Source organism: Orbicella faveolata, unplaced genomic scaffold, assembly GCF_042242905.1.
Source record: "Orbicella faveolata isolate gen_17 unplaced genomic scaffold, um_ofav_v1 contig_48, whole genome shotgun sequence".
In the NCBI taxonomy this organism is placed as follows: Eukaryota; Metazoa; Cnidaria; class Anthozoa; order Scleractinia; family Merulinidae; genus Orbicella; species Orbicella faveolata.
This window is the reverse complement of record NW_028301578.1, coordinates 12,665,562-12,682,561: the sequence shown is the minus strand read 5'-3', so window position 1 is coordinate 12,682,561 and position 17,000 is coordinate 12,665,562. Positions and strand designations below refer to the sequence as shown.

The 17,000-nt window shown below is 38.9% G+C and overlaps 1 protein-coding gene across 1 annotated transcript; it reads right to left on the bottom strand.

Moving 5' to 3' along the window:
* Positions 1-296: 296 nt before the first annotated feature.
* Positions 297-3,968, bottom strand: LOC149096590 (uncharacterized). Its single transcript, XM_089281291.1, has 3 exons — positions 3,767-3,968; positions 2,105-2,253; positions 297-1,232 (listed from the first exon to the last, which is right to left on the bottom strand). Exons 1-3 carry the CDS (start codon positions 3,823-3,825, stop codon positions 589-591), a joined length of 852 nt encoding a protein of 283 aa, XP_089137417.1. The 5' UTR covers positions 3,826-3,968; the 3' UTR covers positions 297-588.
* Between the last annotated feature and the right edge of the window lie 13,032 nt (positions 3,969-17,000).

Genomic DNA, 17,000 nt, shown 5'->3' with positions numbered 1-17,000 from the left:
GCTGTAAAAAGAGGTTTGTGAGACAACGTTTTTCGGAAAAACGCTGTAAACACCGAAACCTAAAGAATAGAAAAGATAGACTGAAAAAAGAAAAAATATATATCTGGAAAGAAAACGGAAGAAAATAAAAACAAAAGCGAAATGTCCAGCGAGAAACTTCCCGGAAGGAATTACTAGGTCCACCGCAAAACGTAAATGAAAGAAACTATCTTGTCTGCATGCAGGACTGAAGTAAGAGATTCTTTGCTTACAAGTTCAGGTTCAGTTCCGAGCAGCATTTTGTTTCGCAAGGGATATCATATCAGCAAGCACACAAGATTTATTCGTTAAAAACTGAGGGTAACCGGTGATAGAGGATGACGAGTACAGACTCCCATTGAAGGATGGAATCAATTCACACACTGATTTCCCTTAAACATAAAATAACACATTATTTTTTTTTAAATCGCCATGTATGATACTAATATCCTGTGGCTAATAAAACCAAACACTCTTGAGTGAGCCTCGTTTGGGTAAGAAAAACCCTTAAACAGCAAGCATTGGAAAACTAGGCTCATGTGCGAAACTTAATTAACGAAAACTGAGCTTTTAACGAATAAAAATATTTCGGTGTGAATTAGCCACACCTTTTAAATTATTTTCTTCGTATTTTCCACATGGATCATGGGCAGGCCAATCACCGTTTGTATTACTATCAAAGTAATAATACAAGCTTGTAGCTTCGATGACCAGTCCATAGGAGGCTGGCCTGAGCGATGTTGGCACCACACCAGCACACTGCTGCGAAACCTGTTTAACCAGTTTACAAGTGATTGATCCTGCCTTCCATTGCACTAAGCTGCCAGTGCCTTCCTTGCATGCGATCCAATTGTTGATGTTGCTCTTGATCAGGAATTCTTTACCAATGGTGCGCCACAAAGCAAAGTTTATGGCTTCGTAATGTGTCTCACTTAGTGGAACTGTTGTGGACACTCGAGTGTTAGCTCGACTGGCTGACCAGCTTGGACGCGGCGTGACAGCGTTTGCTCCACTCGTGAAACTTGAGTAGGCAGTGAAGGTGTAACTCCAAACTAGTGTCCAGCCCCCGCCGTCTGTCTGTTGGTCGCAATAGGCCTGGAATGCGTTACCATGAGAACCACCATCTGGGTCTATCCAATAGACTCCTGACACGACCGAAGGCACTTTGAGCTTAAGGTCTTGACAGTTGTTTACTGCGAATTCTTTGGACAGTCCTGTGAGTGTAAGGCAAATCATTCTTTTAATCAAATAATAAATGAATAAATGAGTTAATTTATTTCACCATTTAATATATTTTGTATTTAGTCAATTAATAATTTATCTCTATCTACATTCCTACAAATCGTTCTGAGGGGATATTAATACAACTGAATCGATGGTCTTCTACAACTTACAATCATCGAAAAATCTTAACTTGTAAGAGTGTAATTGCGGACGATTCCACCTTACATACCAGAGTGTAACGACATATCCCAACTCAGTAGAAAAGCTTGCTCAATCTACTAATAAAATATTTAAATATTAATAATATAAATGAAAAAATTACTTGATTCTGATTGGCTGAGAGCAGTGCAGTTCAAGTGTAACACCAGTGCAAAAAGTGTAACATCAGCGAAAAAAGTGTAACACCAGTACAAATTACATATCGTAATTCTGGATTACGATTGATTGGCTGAAAGACAATAGGAAATTTTCAAAGCCAATGATATTACGTAAAATAATGACGAAAATTTTGTGCAGAAACGTTGAAAAAAGTTTTCTCGAATGAGAAAAAAATGGCTTCAAGAAAGGTCTTCCGGCACTCTCTCCATGCAAATTTTTTCATGTTTATATTATTAATAAGTAATCATACGGTTTTTCTCGTTCAATTTGGAATTAACTTCCACTTGTGAGTTTTTCAAAAAGCTGAAATTGCACGAGCCGCTTCGGCGAGTGCAATTTCAGCTTTTTGAAAAACTCACTCGTGCAAATTAATTCCAAATTGAACTCGAAATCGCATGATTACCTATACTAATATCGAGGCAAATTAAAGATTCCTTCTGTTGACTCGATGCTCGTGCTTGATTGATTGCATGTGTCGCCTAACCTGGTAACATGTTCGGTTCAGCGAGTTCGTATGCTCCTTCAGTCAGTCGTTTGATAATCTCGTTCACACATAGTACTGAAGATCTGTAAAGATAGAGAGTTCCATTTGTGTCCATTTCCAGTACCTTGTATTTTTGCAGATTCAGCCCACTAGAGAAAGAGAAAAAAAAATGTCTTTAACTTCAGTACGAGTTTGTTATTTTTGAAATTTTTTCAATTAGTAATCGAAGGTTTTCATTCTTTTCATTCCTTGGTGGCTTTCATTTCATATTGATTGACCGGAATCACAATGACGTATGAAAGAAACCTTAGGGTACCCAAGCACAACAGCCGGCCTTGCGACTGCACCCGCTGAACAACCTGTTCTGCAGGTTCAGCACCTCAGGGGTTACTTCTTAGTCACAAGTGCTGCTTTTTGACTTGTGGAACCGCTTCCCTTTTCCCAATCTTTACTGACCAAATGCAACGCGGCAAGTGCTTCACGGGCCCAAAAAGTTACACGATTAATCAAAGAAAAACTACGGCACAAAGTTAAGGTGGCTTACGACAGTTTTGATGGATTTACAGCCCAACTTCTAACTCTTTTGAAAAATGTTCCTAGATGTTTTCCCTTTCTCTATTTACTGTTTACTAAGTCTTTTACCATTCTATGTGAAACTTGAACAATTAAACGTCAACAAATCGCCAAAATGAACGACCGAGTACCTAAGGAGAGACTGGGCACTAGTAGGTTGAATCACGTTTTTCTCAAAGTCTACTCATATGACCCTACCTCAAAATTTCAGGAATAAGAAATTGGCTCTAATTTAACATTTATGCAAAATGAAATAAAAATCTGTTAAACAGATTTTTCGCAAACTAGGAAAATGTGAAATCAAAAAGGGCTCAAATTCTGTCTTACAAAATATTTTAAAATTTTGGCTCTAAACGTGATTCACCCCTACAAATCGACTGTGAAACTTTCATCGTGGGCTGTACGGTAGGTTTTCGAGGAATCCTCAATCAAAGACTGGCTTTTACAATCTTGGACGAGAATTGAATTGCGCATGTCCTTTATTTAAGCGCGCGTTCATGTGACGCCATGTATCGCGTGTGAGAAAGCAGGAGTAATTTAGAGCTCTTTTTACCTGTTGTTTATCGAGTATTTTTGTCATATTTTTGGCCCTAGTCTTAAACACATATTTGAACAGAGTTTGAAACTATTGCTATACGTATACTGAAGTGAATTAACGCCTTTCAAGTGCTGAAGTGGTTTTCGTTTCTTCTTAGGGTTGCTTGCGTCATTTGTGCACGCGCGATTAATACTGGCATCTGGCAAGCAATCATAGCGCGCACTAATAGTCTCCAAAAAAATGTAGTAAGCTTCTGAAAACGTCAAAGACAGTGTTTTAAAAGGAAGATATATGCAGTTACGATATCTAAATGATTTTCAGAGCGCTTAAAAAAATTATTGACATTTCTTGGATTGTTGGGATGTCGCTTAACATGATATAGCCTAATATGGACGGACTTTCGTCGTCATAGAAATTACGAAATACCATTTTGAGATTACAGATCACAAACCCTGACTGGATGTGAGCTGATGTGGGATCGAGTTACCATTCCAAAGGTCATCTTGACCGGAGAAAACGTCGCTACAACTGCATCTGAGTTTCTGTCTTACCTGACTGTTAAGAAACTGCTGGAGAAGAAAACCAAAGCCAAACCAACGTGGAGAAGCATTTTTGAGGTTTGTATTCGTACAAATACTCGATCAGGCTGGCCGACTCTATAAGCTATACGGTTGAGCTTGTGGAAGTGTTTGGGACGTGCCAACGCAGTTCGCTTGAAGCAGACTAAAACTGAAGTCAACAAAAATATTCCGGAATGGCTGGCAGCTTAGCTAGAACTGTCATGAGACACCGATATTTATTAGTTTGGAGGTTTATCCAATCAGACGGCGGTAAATAAAGATCCTGGGTGTTAAAGGGCAGACATGGAGTTTTGTCTCATGATTCACATCACGTGCTCTCCTGGTGCCATTTGCGAAATAAGTCTGTAAGTATTGTATTACACTGGAACTTATCCAGCCAGCAAGGTTAGCTGAGTTTATCCATGACAATTAATTATCAAGTCAATATTTAGTGTTTCAGGCTTTTTCAAGACCAGGGGAAGCGTTTGCCAAAAAAGACTGACTTATAATGACCCGCCAATATTCGAACCTTGTTCCCAGAATATCTCCTTTTCCAGGAGGTAGGAAAAATAGAGATCTTTGAAACAAGATTGGTAACATTCCTCAAATGCTGACGAGCTTCATAAGTGTCACTGATCAGGAGACATGGATACTGAAAGAGCTTGACCTTCAGCTGAGATGTATACGGTGTTTTTATGAAATTTTCCCGAACATCTGATCTTCCGAAAGGTCTGGTATATAGTTCTAAAGCATAACATAAACATATTTTGGAAGATGTTGTACATCTTAGCTAATTTCAAAGCTAAGATATAATGATTTTGAATACGGAACAACTTTCTTAATTATGTTAGCGATTTTAATGGTCTATGTCTCGAACTGTTCTGCAATATGTAGTTATGTACAGTCTTGTTCAGGATACTTAAACAATTCCAATTAACGTTCATTGAAAGTTCCCAAGTCAAATCGAAAGGTTACTGCTTTTTCTACTATATCAGGTCCAACTGAAAAACTGCAAGGCCACTAATTAACGCAAAAAGTGCGTTGAATGGTTAATCAGGCGATATAGCTGTGAAAAGACAGGGGTTTGCGATCCAAAGTTTTGCAGATATTTAAGGTTTAAACACCGAAACCTAAAAAATAGAGTGTAGAAAAGGAAACAAGTATCTAGCAGGGAAAAGAAAGAAAATAAAAACAAAAGCGAAAAGTCTTGCGAGGAACTTCCTGGAAAGAATAACTCTTTCTTCCCCAAAGCGTGAATGAGAGAAATTTCCTTGTCTGCATGCAGGGAATAAGAGATTCTTTGGCTCCAATTTAGATTTAGCACAGCGTAGCGTTTCGTTTCGCAAAGGGATATGACATCACTAGCCACACAACATGCATTTAGTCTCGGAGCTGATAGAGGAAGACAAATACAGACTGGATTGAATCAATACACGCACTGATTTCCCTTTAACATAAAACCGCATATTTATTGAGTTTTTAACCGTTTTCTACAAAAGAGTGACAAATGTTATATGTTTAACTTAGTTTCAAACCGACTAGCATGAAAAATTGAGGCCTTACGTGACTGCTAGTCACGAAAGAGACGGGTGAAGGTGAATGAATTTATTTATTACAAAGTTTCTGTGTTTTAAGATTATTCAACTAACTAAAAAGAAAATCAAACAAACAGATGTTTCTCCACTCTTCTAGTTTCTAGTAAGTTCAGTCCAGTTCAATTATTAAAACGAGATGAAATCGATCATTGTATATCTAGATTTTTTATTTGGTGGACAGAAGTTAATGAAATAAACAAGCTACATATCCTCTTTACTGCTCGGTATTGGTAGTTCTTGTTACAGCCTTGTTCAAAAATCGAACATTAACGGAAAGCTATTGCTAAGATATTAATTGGGTTTGGTCATTCACAGATGCCTAAAGCTAGTTATCGTTGTGTTTGGTTGTCCCGTAACAATTTTCGAGAACCAAGCAGTAGTAGATATATACCACATAAAAAAGGTCACGTAATTCCTGAAAAGGTAAATCTAGCGGCCTAGCCGAAGGAGTTTGATGTGCGTTTTCTGTACCGGCAGAGATGTCCAATCTTGAGTCAAGTGTGCCGCTAGAAAATTTAGGGAAAAGGTACCTTCGGTATTCCAACTTTACTGTGTTTTCCTTTTCTTAACCCACAGTTTTCTGTTGGACTGCAGCTGTCGACTAGCTTAATTTAGTAAGAACGATCATCTGTAATTTCATCAGACGTGAAAGTATAAACATTTAGAACGATTCCAGAGCCTCTAGAATTCCGCGAATCAAAATATATTTTGATTGACTTTTGTATCAGTGAAACCGTTAGGAAAACTTTGTTTGTTTCCGATAGCTTTCGATCACCGATCACCTCCGATCAAAGCAATAAATTAACTTGACCCAATTTAGGAAGTTTAGGTCCTGCGCCAATCGAAAGCACATTCAAGATGACCTGAACACAAGAACAGCTTACTTGTGATACTGATATATTTTCAGTTAAGTCAATATTCACCGGGCTTAAATTGACGAAACGAAAGGAAACGGAACCGTCATTATATGGCGGAAATAATTATTCCCTACTTTAACTTGCTTGAATTGATTTCGTCTCCATGGCCACTCGTGAGAATCACGGCCAGCAAACTATTTTCGTCCAGAGCAACTTGTCTTCAGCAGGATTTCGCGAGCGCCTCTGACCACGTTCTTCAGTCCCATCAGCTAACATTCCCCCAGTCTAAGTAAACCCTACATACAAGTCTTACTTGACTTACTTGGTCTGCTATATATTCTTCTTTCAATGTCTTTACGCTCCATTCGTGACACAAGTCCTGTCAGTTGGCAAACTAGTTTTAAGGAAGTAATGCCGTGGTTTCCGCTGCCGTAAAACATGCATTTTTAAATCGGATTTTTGTATATTTGTCTGTGAACTTTTATATTCAGCGGACTTCGAGCCTGTTTTATTGCTTGACTTCAAATGAATGTTGCTTTGACAGAGGGAAGAGTGAGATCTTGAAGTCATGTCGTTCTTTCACCAGCTAATTAACTTGCGACGTTTTGAACAAACATAGTTTTTACTTTTGAAAAGATTCTGTTATCAAAATATTATCGTTGCCACGCATTTTAGGAAAATAAGGAGGAAAGGACAAAATCAAACTGAAACATAATTATCACTAAGACTTTTCAGTGAAACAGAACTTGTAGCTACAATTATTTCAAAACAGAAAAGAAACGGTTTGTAACTTCAAATGATAAGGTAGGAGTCGATGATCATGAATTAAAATAGTTGCGGTCGCCACTGATAGATTTTAGCAAATCTTCTAACAGCCATGTTCAACTGAACTGATCAAACTTAAACATGTTTTTGTGATCCTGAAATGCAAATAACTGAGTCATGGGAATTAATTTTTTAGTTTGAATATTGACGCCGATTGAAAATTAGTGTAGTTAACGTTTCTGTACCTGCGTGTGTAAATGTCTGGACAAAGAAATTCCACCGAATTCGTACAACTAATAAACCGAGGCATAAAGCAAGGAAGTTAAAAAACTCCACGAATTAAGACGATTTTTGTTTATATTAATGCGATGTCGCTTTAAGAAACTAAAATGTGACTCAGGTATATGTGGGCAGAACTGGAGTAAATTTTGATCTTAGCCTGCGAACAGGCTCCCGGCGAGGACGGAAAAAATTTTCGGCGCTCCCGCGTGTGACGCAAAGGTGAGCCTGCGAGCAGGCTATTGAGGTTATTCCCCAGTATTGCATTGCGCATCCCTACTGCGCATCATTTCACGCGTGATTAGCGCGCGCGCATTAAAAAATTTCGGCTTTTTTCTAACAGCTGGACCTCGCCATAGAGACAAATCGTCATTTTCTCCCAAACGAGTATGGTGACCTATCATTTTTTTCTGTTGTTTTGAATTGAGTAATAAATTTCTCTGTGTAAAATAAATATGGACCAATTCTCAGGGTAGAACAAAAAGCAATCGTCGGAAACGTGAATTTAGCGAGCAATCGTGACTACAATCATGGTGCTATTATAAGGATTTATATGGGTATAAGTAAGGTGCCGTTGCTCCTAAACGAACATGGGGACCCCTCATTTTTATTTCAAAATTTAAGTTCCTATAATATAAACCATCAATAGGCAAAGTTTCACAAAAATCTCAGTGCAGGTTCTATTTCAGTGCAATGACCTTAAATGTCATAGCCTGCGAGCAGGCTCACGTTGGAGCACAAGCGCGCGCGGCCTAGCCGCAAGACGAGAAAGTCATTTTCTTGGGGTCTCTTCACCAGACTCCTTCCCGCCGGATCGCTCAGCTCTTCGCCGCTCGCGTGTGTGACGCATAGGTGAGCCTGCTCGCAGGCTATTTTGATCTGAGCAATCAAACATTAATTAGATTGCATTTTTAGCATTTCTGGCAAGAAATCAGTCCTAGATGTCATGTCAGTATTCCACAAGCCGGGCGGTGAACAGAGAACTACATATATTTTTTCTTTCGTATATAATATTTCTGATATAGGTCAACCTGTCGAGAGTGATATTGAAACAAAAAGTAAATTCAGCTACATGGAAGAAAAGAAATATCAAATTCCTACTCCGCGATCTTATATATAAATGATGAAGCTAATAAGTTGCTTTTAAGGCAGTTTGCGATAATTTCCTTCCTATGAGTTTGAAAATGTGCCAAACATGGCAACAAGCATGAGCGCCTCTTTGTACCACAGATATCCCAAGGTTTTTTGGAGTCGTGAACATTATTATATGACATAATTTTAACGATCATATGTATCAGTTTAAAATATGGAAAAGAAATTGAATAAAAACGACTTATTTCGACTCTTCGGTGTGTTACTTTTGTTTCTATGCCGTTTTGAGCGAGTTTCAGTTTCATCGTTCTTATAATCATCTCTAGACTCGAAGTAAATCGATCGTTTTTATTCAATTTCTTTTTCATATTTTGAACTGTTACATACGATCATTACACAAACTCTTACATTTACGCTGTTACGCAATGTCATGTAATAATGTTCACGGCTCCCAAGGAGCTTGAGATAACTGTGGTTGTACATAGTCATCCAATAAAAGCATTTTAGTACCCAGGTTTCCCCTTCTAGTTGACTCCTACCATCCTGAGTATGTGACGTCTCGCAATGACGTCACAAGATGACCTTTGGTGCTGTGAAACGCACTCAAAATAATGAAATTAAACCGAAATAACATTCCGTTTTCTTTACTGGGTCTTATAAAAGCAATTGTTCTTTTAATAGATTTAAAACTTCTGTTCACGCTTACATTAATTAATGCCAATTCAGAACAATTCAGAAAGCAGGTTTTTAATGAAGTGAGCGGTTGCTAATAATTTTTAACGAACAAAAATATTTCCATGTGGATAACTCACATCTTTTAACTGATTTGCCCCGTTTGTTCCACATGGATCATGGGTAGGCCAATTATTACTCGTGTCACCATCGAAGTAGTAGTAGTGACTGCCTCGGCTGAGACTCGGTCCCCTGCTGTATAAACGGACGAAGTTCGGCACCACACCAGCACACCGCTTTGAAATCTGTTTAACCACTCTACAAGTGATTGACCCCCCCTTCAGTTGCACCAAGTCTCCAGTGCCTTCCTTGCATGCGATCCAGTTGTTGATGTTGCTCTTGACCAGGAATTCTTTGCCAATGGTGCGCCACAAAGGAAAGTTCATGGCCTCGTAATGTGTCTCACTCAGTGGAACTGTTGTAGACACTCGAGTGTTAGCTCCACTGGCTGTCCAGCTTGGACGCGGCGTTACAGCGTTTGCGCTACTATCGAAATTAGTGTAGGCTGTGAAGGTATAACTCCAAACTAGTGTCCAGCCTCCACCATCCGTCTGTTGGTCGCAATAGACCTGGAATGCGTTACCACGGGAACCACCATCTGGATCTATCCAATAGACTCCTGATACGACCGAGGGCACTTTAAGCTTCAGGTCTTGACAGTTCTTTACTGCGAATTCTTTAGATAGTCCTGTTAGTGCAAAGCAAATCATTCATTCAAACAACGTACCTCTCTACCAATAATTAACCCAATAATTAAAACTGTAACAAAATTCTTTCATCTGAATTACTATCAGCACACTCGACTGTAACCCAGGTAGGACAGTGTATGGGTCACATGTATAAGTGTAATTTTAGGTGCATTTTGTCACTGTGTTTTGGAGAAATATACTTGAAACTCAACGGAAATGTAGCTGTGTGTTTAAAAATGTTATTGTTTTGATCAATCGCTAACAGGACCTCGATTGGTCCAATTCTGTCTATAATCATACGCGTGATTAAACAAATCGGACCCCACTACGTGGTCTGATTTTCGAGGTAGTCATTCGTATTACATTACTATTCAACCAAACATTAAGTAAACAGCCAACCATCAATCAATCAATCAATCAATCAATCAATCAATCAATCAATCAGTCAATCAATCAATCAATCAGTCAATCAATCAGTCAATCAATCAGTCAATCAATCAGTCAATCAATCAGTCAATCAATCAGTCAATCAATCAGTCAATCAATCAGTCAATCAATCAATCAATCAATCAATCAATCAATCAGACAATGAATTAATCGATTTATCGATAACTAACTGTGCATCAATTTACCGTAGAAACAGTAACACAAACATCAAAAGTAAAGCTAGAATGAGTGAGGAAAGAAAAGAATTTCACCAGTATATTTTCTCATAAGTCGTTCAGAAGGGATAGTAACAGTGCCGCATCATATTTTAGCAGACAAAATTACAATCATCAAAAAATCTGATGCCTTGTAAAAATGAATTTGAGACCGAGACTAGTAGATGGTAGCGAGATGCAAACTAAGTCGAGAAGTGCTTCGTGCCAATAGCAAAATATTTTTAAAGTTATATAAAATTATCGCGTGCATATTGAAGATTCTTTATTTAGGAAATAGAAAACATGTACCGTGTTTCTATCGAGTTATAGAAACACGTGTGGAAGTTTGGGAGAACGAGAAATGCTGTGGGAACACGAGCCGCAGGTAGTGTTTCCACAGCTTTTTCGAGTTCTCCCAAACTCTCACGAGTGTTTCTAGAACTCGATAGAAACACGGAAAACATCTTTTCTATTTCTTTTAGAAACTCCGGCACCGCGACGAGAAAAAGGAAAACAACGTGTTAACTTTGATTATCAAAGTTTAAATTCTCTTTGCTCGCGCCATCATTACGTCAACAGCTCGTGCTAGTTCTGTGTTTCCATCGAGTTTTAGTATTTATTAAATCCATTTTGAAATCACTGGTTATCCTTGCAATCTGATTGGCTCTCAGTGGTGCGATTTATTCACGAATCGCACTATTTTTTGCTCTAAATCGCATCTTTTTCTCAGCCAATGAGAATGGGCCAGTAAAACAAAACAACCAATCAGATTTCAAGATTAGTTTAAAGTAATCAATAAAATTTCAGGAAAATGAAAGGCAAAAAGCCACTGTGTGGAGAATTTTGCAAATACTATTGCCAAAACTTTGTTGTTATTGTAGCTTTTTTTCCAAAAAAATTGACGAATTTAATTAATTACGGTTTCTGAATGACGATTATGAGCTCCTTTAGGCTGAAGACCTACTTTAATGGAAGTTCCCAACTTTCAGTGTCCATTTTGACGAATATTTTGGCGATTTTTCTTCAACATCTGCTCAAGATCCGTATGATACTGAGTCCAGTAAAACATAAACAAACGAAAACCACACAAAAACAAATTCTGAGTCATCTCAAGAAGGTAGATGTTTCCAGGTTTCCGGTAGTTTCAAACGAAGCAACAAAACAGCTGAACTTTGTTGCTGTGAATAAACATAGTCAAAATATGCCACACTGCACAAAATAGTGCATGAACGAACGTCTTACGAAGCCGGTGCCAGTCCCGCCATCTTGGAAATATCTTAAAACAAATGGCGCTGCAAGAACTTGACAAGGTCCTGAGTATTGAGTCCTACGCCGAGGTTACAAAAAGAAACGGAGATGATAACGAGCTGAACCCCTTAAAATCATGCCATTGAACGGTATTTAAAAGAAAAAAAACGTACTATCCACTGGGCATCGTGCACTCGAGGGAGTTTCACAACTCAAAAGAAATCGATCGCAGAATTACACAGGATATACACCTTCAAATTCCTTCTCCAAAGACAATGAAAAGTCTCAGCCTCAACCACAGAAGAAAGGTAGGCCTTCCATAATTGATTCAGGCGACGAGAATTGCACTTTTATACCTAAAGTAGACTATTTTCGACTTCAGATCAGAACTGCTTGTTTCTTTGTCATGCTCGAATGAGTTTTCGTCACATGATATCGTTTTGCATACTAAATTAGACGTAAAGGCGTTTCCGGTTCCTCTTTTTTTAACAAACCGGCTTCTGGAACAATACACCAAAAATCTAAAATTTAAGGCGATAAAATTGTGCGATTTCAAAATGGATCTAATAAAGTGGCAATTGAACTTCGTGTCGTGCAAGTTTGGTCTGAAATCATACTTGTGATTTCAAATCACGCGTATGATTTCAGACCAAATTGCACTCCACTCAGTTCAATTACCATTATAAATCTACCAGCGTTCTATCACGAATGCCGTCCTCTGATTGGCTACGTTACTCACGTTCTATTCTGTGATAGACAGTGAGTAGCGTAGCAGCGTACGCTGGGGGCCGCTTTTTTGTGTTTTCGAAGTGTCTGTGAAGAAGAATTTAGATGAAAGTTTTGAAAGATTTATTCATTTATTCGCTCTCGATTTCTATGCGTGATAGCTAACTCGGGCTGCGCCCTCGTCAACTATCACGCGATAGAAATCTCCAGCTCATAATCTAATTGTTTAATAGAAACAAGTTTTTTTAACCAATCAGCGCGCGTATTTGTTTAAGGCTGTTTTCTAAGTTTACATGATACACGTGTTTGTTTGATTGATTGACTGTGTTCCCCAACCTAGCCACATAATGGGTTCAGTCTGGTATGTTCCTTCCGTCAGTCGTTTGATAATCTCATTCACACATAACAGTGGAGACTTGTGAAGATAAAGATTTCCGTCTGCGTCCATTTCCAGCACCTTGTATCTTTGCTTAGTCAGCCCACTTAAGAAAGAAAAGAAGAAAATGTCTTAACATTTATTACGTTGTCCCAGTTAATAGTCGAGGTAGCCCTTGGGAACTCTAATTTCAGAATGATATGTTGGATTTGCAGACAACTTATGCCAGAACACAGTTTACGTCAAAAGAGGGTCGCACTGGTGAGGGGGTGGGGGTTCTTTGGTACGGTTCACGAGCGGGAAAAATAGCGACTCACGGATAACGGAAATCAAAATTTCATTTTCTCGATTCACGAAAATAAGCTAGTAGGGTATTCTTTTTAATAACCCGCTCCGAAGCTGGAGAGAGTGTTTGAAGAAAGCAAATCGTGAAAGGCTAAGTAAAGTCTCCTTATTACAAATCGCATACTTAAATCACTTTTGATAGACGACTCTAACCATTCGGAGCACTTGCGTCTCAAAATCACGAAGAATAGAGTAGTGAAATCACGAATATCGATTAGTAATTCTGCACCGGTAAGTTTTTCACCGGTCACGCAGAACCTTCAGGTCACGCACCACAAAGAATAATTTCTTAAGTTCGCGTTCCACGGAAAATAAAATCAGCTAATAATCACCCATCACGAGACAGAATATCCCTGTATGACCCTCTCTTAAATAAAAACCTCTTAAGTAAAAGTGAGATTTATATAGCTTCTCTGTTTTTCTTTTACGAATAACAACATACTTCAGTTCTCCCTCAGCAAGCATAGCACTGAAAGCAGTTTTGAACTAGAGAGAAACCAGAAGTTAGTTTAGTCAGCTATCAGTTAGCAAAGCCTGATGTTGGATCGAGGTGCCATTCTCAAGGTTTGAATCGAGCTCGACTTCTGTCTTACCTGGCTGTTAAGAGACTGCTGGAGAAGAAAAACAAAGTTAAACCGATATGGAGAAACATTTTGGAGATTTGCATCTGTAGAACCTTACAAGTAATGCACAAATACTCAGGTGGGTCGATTCAAAGCAATGTTACGTTGAACTTGTAGTTGTGATGCAGTTCATTTGAGGCGGAACTGAAAACAAGAGACTGAGGAGGATCTAGATCCCCTATTGCTGATAAGGAAGCCAGCTAGAATGTTTCTGAATGGTTGGCAATTTATGAACCAGTTTGGAGATTTATACAATCAGACGGCGGCAAATTAAGATCCTGGTTGTCAAAGGGCGGATATGGAGTTTTTATTATTCTTCACGTTACGTGCTTTCCTGGAGCCCGGCATTAATTTCTGATATAAGTATATATAAGTATTGTATTGTACTTGAACGTATGCAGCTAACAAAGGAACGTATGCAGCTAACAAAGGAACGTTTGCTTAGTTCATCCAAAAAAATTCACACTTAGTCTTTGTAACCTTAAATGAGCGTCTCAGGCTCCTGAAATACGGGAAGTATTTGCAAAACTGCGCTGTTTTGATCGTAGTAGCCTTTCCTTCGAGGAATGGAAGGGCGGCTGTGGCTAATCTAAAGATGGATTCCTTACAGTATTCCTCAAATGCAAACGAGCTGAAAAGATAAACAGAGCGGCGAAATGGACACTGAAAAGGGTTGACCTTCAGCTGGGAAGTACACCGTGTGCTTATCGTGTATACATTGCGGAAGAAGCTTTTGGAACAACTGGCAGTCCTTCTTTTCGTTAGAAGCGAAAACCTGAAATGAAAACTGACGCTGAAAAGGCGGAGATTCGTTTGAAAACTGAAACTGGCACACATGCTCGAGGAAAGAAGAAATTGTGATCCCCATATGCTTATGCTTGCGTTTGCATTTATTCTTTCGACAAGACTGTTTTCATGGCACATCTGAAAGATGAGATTTTTTTTGCGCTGCTTAGTGTAAACCGGCCGTTCTTAACTGCTATTAACTATATCGTATACTAGTAAGGACATAAAATGATTTTAACATGTCGTGTCAGACGAACCCCGATATCAGGATATTTATGACTGGATTTGGGAACATATGCTGAAAAAAAATTGCGTTCTTTTCCAAAATGAGCTACGCGGTTGGATTTTATCCAGTTTACGACTCCTAAAGGACCAAAAATCAGTGCATGCAACAACTCAGAAAATAACATTTAGCCTTTGAAAACTGAGGGGGAAAGTTGACACTCAGAGAAAGACAAATACAGACTTAAAATGAAGGATGGAATCACTATACCCACACTGATTTCCCGTAATTATAAAGGCGAATATTTGTTGAATTTTAGCCGTTTTCCAAAAGACCAGAAGCTTCTTTAGTCGGCTATGAGTCAGCAAATCCTGATGTGGGATCGAGATGCCATTCCCAAGGTTTAAACAGGGGAAAGTGCCGCTATTTAGCAAATAAATGCAGCTCGATTTTTGTCTTACCTGGCTATTAAGAAACTGCTGGAGAAGAAAAACACACTTAAACCAATGTGAAGCATTTTGGAGATTTGCATCTGTAGAACCTCACAAATAATGTACAAATACTCAGATGGGTCGACTCAAAGCTACACTGAACTTGTAGTTGTGATCCCGCTTAGTTGGGGCGGAACTGAAAACAAGAGAGGAAGATGTAGATCTTCCTCTCTTGCTGATAAGGAAGTCCGCTAGAATGTTTCTGAATGGTTGGCATTTTAGGACTGTAATGAGACACTGCTATTGATGAACCAGTTTGGAGGTCTATCCAAGCAGAAGGTGGCAAATAACGATCCTGTCAAAGGGCAGACATGGAGTTTTGTCCCATGATTCACGCTACGTGCTTTCCTGGAACCATTAATTTGTCATTTAAGTATATACGTATTGTATTGCACTTGAACGTATGCAGCTAACAAGGGTACGTTTTCTTAGTTCATCCAAAACATTTCACACTAAGATGTTGCAACCTGTAAATTAACATCTCAGGCTCCTTAAATACGGGAAGTATTTGCAAAACAAGACTGTTATAGCGGTAACCTTTCCCTCGAGGAAGGGCGGATGTGACACAGGTCATTGTGATGGTGAATTTGGGTGGAACTGAAAACAAGAGAGGAAGATGTAGATCTTCCTCTCTTGCTGATACGGAAGTCAGCTAGAATGTTCCTGAATGGTTAGCATTTTAGGACTGTAATGAGACACCGCTATTGGTGAACCAGTTTGGAGGTTTATCCAATCAGGCAGCAGTAAATAAAGATCCTGGATGTCAAAGGGCAGACATGGAGTTTTGTCTCACGATTCACGTTACGTGCTTTCGTGGTGCCATTTGTGATATAGGTATGTATAAGTATTGTATTGCACTTGAACGTATCAACAAGGGTCCGTTTGTTTAGTTCATCCAAAAAACTTTACATGAAGACGTTGCAACCTGTAAATTAGCGTCTCAGTCTCCTGAAATACGGGAAGCATTTACAAAACTAGACTGTTATAACGGTAGCCTTTCTTTCGGGGAGGGACGGCTGTGACACAGGATAATATAATGATGAATTCCTGACAGCATTCCTCTGATGCAAACGAGCTGAAAAGATGAACACAGCGGTGAAATGGATACTGACAAAGGTTGACCTTCAGTTGAGGTGCATACGCTGCGGTTGTGAAAGTTTCCGGTTCTTCGGAAAGGTCCAGCACATAGACTTGTAAAGCATAACAAAAAAATGCTTTGTATACAGCGTATATATCGTGTGTACATTGAGGAACAACTGGCTGTCCTTCATTTAGTTAGAAGCGAAAAAACTGAAGGGAAAACTGAGGCTGAAAAGATGGAGATTCATTTGGAAACTGGAGATGACACACATGCTTGAGGAAAAGAAAAAATTGTGATTACTTATACATATATGCTTATGCTTGCATTTGTGTTTATTCCTTCGACAGCGTTTATTCTTTCTACAAGACCGTTTTCATGGTGTGTCTGAAAGCTGAGATTATGTGCGCTGCTTATTAGTGTAAGCCGGCCGTTCTAAATTGCTACTTACTATATCGTATGCTAGTCTAGAACCCTGATATTGAAATACAGTAGAAGTTCCCGTAAGCGGACACTTCTCGTAAGCGGCCACTAGAGTTGTAAGGTGTATATGTCCGCTCATGGGAGCATGCCAAGTCAACAACATTGAGAATGCAAAAAATGCCTCCGTTTCAAGTGATTTTTGATAATGATGATAATTATATCCAGATAACTGCTGTACTATGCGATATACAGAATC